At 50.0% G+C, this 8,870-nt stretch overlaps 1 protein-coding gene across 1 annotated transcript; it reads right to left on the reverse strand.

Moving 5' to 3' along the window:
* Nucleotides 1-4,438: 4,438 nt before the first annotated feature.
* Nucleotides 4,439-5,977, reverse strand: LOC124030239 (proline-rich extensin-like protein EPR1). The gene has a single exon (XM_046341665.1). The coding sequence runs from the start codon at nt 5,975-5,977 to the stop codon at nt 4,439-4,441; it is 1,539 nt and encodes a 512-aa protein (XP_046197621.1).
* Between the last annotated feature and the right edge of the window lie 2,893 nt (nt 5,978-8,870).

Raw genomic sequence — 8,870 nt, forward strand, 5'->3', positions numbered from 1 at the left:
ACAACATGCTGCTAGCTGGTCTGATGAACACAGTGGACCTGACTGGGACAACATGCTGCTAGCTGGTCTGATGAACACAGTGGACCTGACTGGGACAAACAACATGCTGCTAGCTGGTCTGATGAACACAGTGGACCTGACTGGGACAACATGCTGCTAGCTGGTCTGATGAACACAGTGGACCTGACTGAGACAAACAACATGCTGCTAGCTGGTCTGATGAACACAGTGGACCTGACTGAGACAACATGCTGCTAGCTGGTCTGATGAACACAGTGGACCTGACTGAGACAACATGCTGCTAGCTGGTCTGATGAACACAGTGGACCTGACTGAGACAACATGCTGCTAGCTGGTCTGATGAACACAGTGGACCTGACTGGGACAAACAACATGCTGCTAGCTGGTCTGATGAACACAGTGGACCTGACTGAGACAAACAACATGCTGCTAGCTGGTCGTCACAGAGCAGGACAGGAAGTCAGCGTCACCACAGCCTTTTATCATGGGGCTATGTTCCAAATGACAGACTTTCCTCTATATAGTGCACTACTTTGAGAACCATATGGGGGCGTCCTATAAGGATTGTACTCATGTTAACATGACGGAACAAACCTAAACCAATCATGTTAAACTAGGGACTTTATGGCTCACCCTGAACCCCGGTCTAAAAAGCCTAGCTTGACCTCAAAGAAAGGACACGTTGGATCATTAGATCGTTGAACTCTAACAGATGGCGCTGACAGTACGTGTCTTATATTATTACCTAGAGTCGAAAATAACTTTTGGATATTAAATCGACGGTCACTCACCAACATTATGACCAGAAATGTGACTTTACTAAATGTGATAATTTGTTCGTACCCCCTGATGCATTTCTGGTCATCCCAGGGGCTGCTCCATGTAGAGGAATGGGGGTTTTAGTACAGAGAATAAAGTAGACGAACTCAGGGCGAGGATCTCCTTCCAGAGAGACATCAGGGACTGTAAAATACTCTGTTTTCACAGAATCATGGCTCTTTCCGGATATACTGTCCCCATCTATACAGCCAGTGGGGTTCTCTGTACATGGTGCGGACAGGAAGAAAGATCTCTCTGGGTAAAAGAAAGGCTGAGCTTTGTATTTCATAATTAACTAGTCATGGTGTGATCGTGGTAACGTACAGCAACTCATGTCCTTTTGTTCTCCCGATCGGGAATACTTCACTATCAAATGCCGACCGCTTTACCTCTCTTCTCTTTTTGGTCATTGTCACGGCCGTGTATATTCCCCCTCAAGCCGACAGCGCAACGGCTCTCAAGGAACTACACTGGACTTGGTGCAAACTGGAAACCAAATATCCCGATGCTGCGTTTATTGTAACTGTAGACTTTAATAATGCAAATCTGAGGAAAACACTACCAAAGTTTCACCTCATCGTTCATCAAGAATTCTTTACCATCGCTACTCCCCCTTTCACGGGACGGCTACAAGGCCCTCCCCCTTTCACGGGACGGCTACAAGGCCCTCCCCCTTTCACGGGACGGCTACAAGGCCCTCCCCCTGCCCTCCCTTCAGCAAAATCAGGTCACGCTTCCAATCTGCTCCTCCCTTCCTATAGGCAGGAAACGGGAAGTAACGGTGGTCAGGACTGTTCAACGTTGGTCTGATCAAATCGGAATCTATGCTTCAAGATTGTTTTGATCACGTGACCTGGGATATGTTCTGGTTTGCCTCTGAGAATAACACAGACATATACACTGACTTGGCGACTGAGTTCATCAGGAAGTAAATAGCGGATGTTGTTTCCACGTATCCAAACAAAAAAACGTGGATGAATGTTAGCATTAGCGCAAAAAAACTGAAATCGCAAACCACCGCATTTAACAACGGCGAGGTGACTGATAACATGGACGAGTACAAACAGTCCAGTACAAGAGACAAAGTGGAGGAATGGAGCAATTCAAAGACCCAGCCAAGAGCTGTTTGTTGCAGGGACTCCAGACAATCAAGGATTACAAAACCAACCACGTCAACGACAACGACACCTCGCTCCAAAACACAGTTCCACCGACCTCCACTCATGAGGACTGTGAGCTCTCGTTCTCCGTGGACGACTTGAATAAGACATTTAAGCATGTTAGCCCTCGCAAAGGCTGCCGGCCTAGACGGCATCCCCGGCCGCGTCCTCAGAGCAAACCAGCTGGGTGAAGTGTATACGGACATATTCAATCTCTCCCTATCTCAGTATGTTGTCCACACTTGCTTCAAGGTGTACACCATTGTTCCCATACCCAAGATAGCGAAGGTAACTGAATGACTATCACCCCGTAACTCTCACTTCTGTCATCATGAAGTGCTTTGAGAGGCTAGTCAAGGATCATAACACCTCCACCTTACCTGACACCATAGACCAGTGGTTCTCAAACTGTTTATAGTCCCGTATCCCTTCAAACATTCACCCTCCAGCTGTACCCCCTCTAGCACCAGGGTCAGCTGTACCCCCTCTAGCACCAGGGTCAGCTGTACCCCCTCTAGCACCAGGGTCATCTGTACCCCCTCTAGCACCAGGGTCAGCAGTACCCCCTCTAGCACCAGGGTCAGCTGTACCCTCTCTAGCACCAGGGTCAGCTGTACCCCCTCTAGCACTAGGGTCAGCTGTACCCCCTCTAGCACCAGGGTCAGCTGTACCCCCTCTAGTACCAGGGTCAGCTGTATCCCCTCTAGCACCAGGGTCAGCTGTACCCCCTCTAGCACCAGGGTCAGCTGTACCCCCTCTAGCACCAGGGTCAGTACACTCTCAAATGTTGTTGTTTGCCATCATTGTAAGCCTGCCACACACACACTATACGATACATTTATTAAACGTAAGAATGAGTGTGAGTTTGTCACAACCCGGCTTGTGGGAAGAGCTCTTATAAGACCAGGGCACAAAATAATATAATTTTAATCAATAATTTACCTCTTTATTTAGCCATCTTACATATAAAACCTTATTTGTTCATTGAAAATGGTGAATAACTCACCACAGGTTAATGAGAAGGGTGTGCTTGAAAGGATGCACATAACTCTGCAATGTTGGGTTGTATTGGAGAGTCTTAGATCAGTCTTAAATCATTTTCCACACCCAGTCTGTGCCTGTATTTAGTTTCCATGCTAGTGAGGGCCAAGGAAAGGCACTACTCCCAATATAAGTGAACCCCAAATCAATGTAGTTCTCATCATATTTGAGCCTCTTTGATGGTCCAACGTCCCTTTCTGTTGTTCTGTGCTTTCCCAGGTAAGGGGGCAGTAGCTTGGTGTTTTCCTGGGTCAGGGGGCAGTAGCTTGGTGTTTTCCTGGGTCAGGGGGCAGTAGCTTGGTGCTTTCCTGGGTAAGGGACAGTAGCTTGGTGTTTTCCTGGGTAAGGGGCCAGTAGCTTGGTGTTTTCCTGGGTAAGGGGCCAGTAGCTTGGTGTTTTCCTGGGTAAGGGGCAGTAGCTTGGTGTTTTCCTGGGTAAGGGGCCAGTAGCTTGGTGTTTTCCTGGGTAAGGGGCCAGTAGCTTGGTGTTTTCCTGAGTAAGGGACAGTAGCTTGGTGTTTTCCTGGGTAAGGGGCCAGTAGCTTGGTGTTTTCCTGGGTAAGGGGACAGTACCTTGGTGCTTTCCTGGGTAAGGAGCAGAAGCTTGGTGTTGTCTCGGGTAAGGGGCAGTAGCTTGGTGCTTTCCCAGGTAAGGGGGCAGTAGCTCTTCAGCTGCATCAGATTCACAACTGTCAGTGTCCATGCCAGCTGGGCTAACAACCTGTCAGTGCCCATGCTAACATGCTAGCTGAGCTAACAACCTGTCAGTGTCCATGCTAACATGCTAGCTGAGCTAACAACCTGTCAGTGTCCATGCTAACATGCTAGCTGGGCTAACAACCTGTCAGTGTCCATGCTAACATGCTAGCTGGGCTAACAACAAATGTAGAATTACTGAGACTGGAATTGGATGAGCTCGTGGAAGCAGAACAGCTTGTGTCGTCGACAGGTGCAGGTGTAGTACTGCTGGTAGTAGCAGTACCAACAGTAGAGATGGTACGTGTCTCTATGGACGGGGCCTTTGCATTAAAGCGTTTGAAATGTGAAGTAAAAAAATAAATAATAATATATTTTTTCAAAAAGTGAATCACATTTTTATTTGGCGTCCCGACGGCATTGCACATACCCCGCTTGGGAACAGCTGCCTTAGACCCAATACAGTCCTCTGCATCGCCCAACACGGCCCTATCCCATCTGGATAAGATTAACACATCCACTATATAAGAGTGCTGTTTATCAACTACAGCTCAGCCTTCAACATCAAGTGTCCACCCATAAAAATGATTCATTCAAGGTTTATACAAACATGTCCATTCATTAGAGAATTCCGTCAGATAACAATACGGCCATAACTTGGCACGTCAACTGCTGGAGGGACTTGTTATGGGTTACTACTGCCTAGGTGGGCCTGGGGCTGAACATGGGTAGTGGAGGGCTGTTGGTGGGCCTAGGGCTACAGACATGGGTAGTGGAGGGCTGTTGGTGGGCCTGCCTGGGGCTGAACATGGGTAGTGGAGGGCTGTTGGTGGGCTGGGGCTGGACATGGGTAGTGGAGGGCTGTTGGTGGGCCTGGGGCTGGATATGGGTAGTGGAGGGCTGTTGGTGGGCCTGGGGCTGGACATGGGTAGTGGAGGGGCTGTTGGTGGGCCTGGGGCTGGACATGGGTAGTGGAGGGCTGTTGGTGGGCCTGGGGCTGGACATGGGTAGTGGAGGGCTGTTGGTGGGCCTGGGGCTGGACATGGGTAGTGGAGGGCTGTTGGTGGCCTGGGGCTGGACATGGGTAGTGGAGGGCTGTTGGTGGGCCTGGGGCTGACATGGGTAGCGGAGGGCTGTTGGTGGGGCCTGGCAGTGGAGGGCTGTTGTGCCCTGGGGCTGAACATAGGTAGTGGAGGGCTGTTGGTGGGCCTGGGGCTGGACATGGGTAGTGGAGGGCTGTTGGTGGGCCTGGGGCTGAACATGGGTAGTGGAGGGCTGTTGGTGGGCCTGGGGCTGACATGGGTAGTGGAGGGCTGTTGGTGGGCCTGGGGCTGAACATGGGTAGTGGAGGGCTGTTGTGGGCCTGGGGCTGGACATGGGTAGTGGAGGGCTGTTGGTGGGCCTGCCTGGGGCTGGACATGGGTAGTGGAGGGCTGTTGGTGGGCCTGGGGCTGGACATGGGTAGTGGAGGGCTGTTGGTGGGCCTGGGGGCTGGACATCGTGAAGTAGTGGAGGCTGTTGGTGGGCCTGGGGCTGGACATGGGTAGTGGAGGGCTGTTGGTGGGCCTGGGGCTGGACATGAGTAGTGGAGGGCTGTTGGTGGGCCTGGGGCTGGACATGGAGGGGTGGGCCTGGGCTACATGGGAGGAGGGCTGTTGGTGGGCCTGGGGCTGGGACATGAGTAGTGGAGGGCTGGGCCTGGGGACATGGGTAGTGGAGGGCTGCCTGGGGCTGGACATGGGTAGTGGAGGGCTGTTGGTGGGCCGGGGGCTGGACATGGGTAGTGGAGGGCTGTTGGTGGGCCTGGGGCTGGACATGAGTAGTGGAGGGCTGTTGGTGGGCCTGGGGCTGGACATGGGTAGTGGAGGGCTGTTGGGGGCCTGGGGCTGAACATGGGTAGTGGAGGGCTGTTGGTGGGCCTGGGGCTGAACATGGGTAGTGGAGGGCTGTTGGTGGGGCCTGGGGCTGGACATGGGTAGGAGGGCTGTTGGTGGGCCCTGGGGCTGAACATGGGTAGTGGAGGGCTGTTGGTGGGCCTGGGGCTGAACATGGGTAGTGGAGGGCTGTTGGTGGGCCTGGGGCTGGACATGAGTAGTGGAGGGCTGCTGGTGGGCCTGGGGCTGACATGGGTAGTGGAGGGCTGTTGGTGGGCCTGGGGCTGGACATGGGTAGTGGAGGGCTGTTGGTGGGCCTGGGGCTGGACATGAGTAGTGGAGGGCCTGGGGCTGGCGTCCGGCACATGTTTATGTGACCCTGGGGCTGAGCTGACCGCTCCACTGACCCTGGGCTTTAAACAGGAAACTCTCTGCTTAGACTGAACACACAGACCTTGACCCCAGCACGGAACACAGAGATATAGGGAGTGTGTGCTGAGTGCATCCCAGCTGCTCCTCCAGGCCAGTGCAGGGGTTCAGACGTGGTGCACCAGAAGCTGTGATGTCATATCGTAGTTATATATGACTGGTCCAGCAGTCTGACGGACAAACTCTCCTTATAACCCCCCAACATACATACCATTCTTAGATATGGTGTCATAGATTTAGAGTAAAGATTGACCAATCCTCCCTCCTATAAGCACTTGGGGAGATGCATTAGGTAGAACGAGGCCTGAATAAAATGACTGTGGTTTTTGTTTAAAGTGGAACTGACTGTGTTTTAACCTCTCTGCATATATGAAACAAACAGACAATCCGTTTTGAACAAAACATGGACAACTGTAACTAAGGCTGGGAATGTCAATACAATCACATTAGCAAGGGGAATGATCAGTCATTACGTACAGTGCCTTGCGAAAAAGTATTCGCCCCCTTGAACTTTGCGACCTTTTGCCACATTTCAGGCTTCAAACATAAAGATATAAAACTGTATTTTTTGTGAAGAATCAACAACAAGTGGGACACAATCATGAAGTGGAACGACATTTATTGATATTTCAAACTTTTTAACAAATCAAAAACTGAAAAATTGGGCGTGCAAAATTATTCAGCCCCTTTACTTTCAGTGCAGCAAACTCTCTCCAGAAGTTCAGTGAGGATCTCTGAATGATCCAATGTTGACCTAAATGACTAATGATGATAAATACAATCCACCTGTGTGTAATCAAGTCTCCGTATAAATGCACCTGCACTGTGATAGTCTCAGAGGTCCGTTAAAAGTGCAGAGAGCATCATGAAGAACAAGGAATACACCAGGCAGGTCCGAGATACTGTTGTGAAGAAGTTTAAAGCCGGATTTGATACAAAAAGATTTCCCCACGTTTGACCCAAGTTAAACAATTTAAATGCAATGCTACCAAATACTAATTAAGTGTATGTAAAACTTGACCCACTGGAATGTGATGAAAGAAATAAAAGCTGAAATAAATATTCTTCTTATTATTCGACATTTCACATTCTTAAAATAAAGTGAAAATGATCATAAGAAAGGAATTTTTACAGGATTAAATGTCAGGAATTGTGGAAAACTGAGCTCATTGAGTGTGGTCTTAGTGTGAAAACTCTCTAAATAGTGTGGTCTACAGCTTATCATGAGATACTCTACCTCAGGCGTGCAAAACCTGGAGACTTCCTGACTATTAGATTTCATGCCCCAGCTGTTCTTTACAAATATACATATTTACCCTTTGTCTTACCAGAGATTGCTGTTCTATCTTGCCGAATCAGTGTAAACCCACCCAGCTGTATGTTTTTCATGTCGTTGTTCAGCCACGACTCAGTGAAACATAAGATATTACAGTTTTAATGTCCCGTTGGTAAGATATACATGATTGTAGTTCATCTAATTTATTATCCAATGATTGTACGTTGGCTAATAGGACCGATGGTAAAGGCAGGTTACCCACTGCCGCCGGATCTTTACAAGGCACCCTTGAATTTAATGTGTGTGTGTGTGTGTGTGTGTGTGTGTGTGTGTGTGTGTTTGTGTGTGTGTGTGTGTGTGTGTGTGTGTGTGTGTGTGTGTGTGTGTGTGTGTGTGTGTGTGTGTGTGTGTGTGTGTGTGTGTGTGTGTGTGTGTGTGTGTGTGTGTGTGTGGGAGCTTGTGGTTCGACACCTTCAAGCAGAGCATTATGAATAGGTTTTTAATTGCTTATAAACCTGTCGCTGCTTTCCTCCAGCTCAGCACTGATTACCGTTGAGGCTGGAGGTTTCAGCTGAAGCCAACACTGATTACTGTTGGAGGCTGGAGGCTGGGCTGAAGCCAACACTGATTACTGTTGGAGACTGGGCTGAAGCCAACACTGATTACTGTTCGAGACTGGGCTGAAGCCAACACTGATTACTGTTGGAGACTGGAGGCTGGGCTGAAGCCAACACTGATTACTGTTGGAGACTAGAGGCTGGGCTGAAGCCAACACTGATTACTGTTGGAGACTGGAGGCTGGGCTGAAGACAACACTGATTACTGTTGGAGGCTGGAGGCTGGGCTCAAGCCAACACTAATTACTGTTGGAGGCTAGAGACTGGGCTCAAGCCAAAACTGATTACTGTTGGAGGCTAGAGACTGGGCTGAAACCAACACTGATTACTGTTGGAGGCGGGGCTGAAGCCAACACTGATTACTGTTGGAGGCTGGAGGCTGGGCTGAAGCCAATACTGATTACTGTTGGAGGCTGGAGGCTGGGCTGAAGCCAACACTGATTACTGTTGGAGGCTGGAGGCTGGGCTGAAGCCAATACTGATTACTGTTGGAGGCTAGAGGCTGGACTGAAGCCAACACTGATTACTGTTGGAGGCTAGAGACTGGGCTCAAGCCAACACTGATTACTGTTGGAGGCTGGAGGCTGGAGGCTGGGCTCAAGCCAAGACTGATTACTGTTGGAGGCTGGAGGCTGGAGGCTGGGCTCAAGCCAACACTGATTACTGTTGGAGGCTGGAGGCTGGAGGCTGGGCTGAAACCAACACTGATTACTGTTGGAGGCTGGGCTGAAGCCAACACTGATTACTGTTGGAGGCTGGGCTGAAGCCAACACTGATTACTGTTGGAGGCTGGAGGCTGGGCTGAAACTAACACTGATTACTGTTGGAGGCTGGAGGCTGGGCTGAAGCCAAAACGGATTACTGTTGGAGGCTGGAGGCTGGTCTGAAGCCAATACTGATTACTGTTGGAGGCTGGGCTGAAGCCAATACTGATTACT

The sequence above is a fragment of the Oncorhynchus gorbuscha genome, unplaced genomic scaffold (assembly GCF_021184085.1).
Source record: "Oncorhynchus gorbuscha isolate QuinsamMale2020 ecotype Even-year unplaced genomic scaffold, OgorEven_v1.0 Un_scaffold_10117, whole genome shotgun sequence".
Classification (NCBI taxonomy): domain Eukaryota; kingdom Metazoa; phylum Chordata; class Actinopteri; order Salmoniformes; family Salmonidae; genus Oncorhynchus; species Oncorhynchus gorbuscha.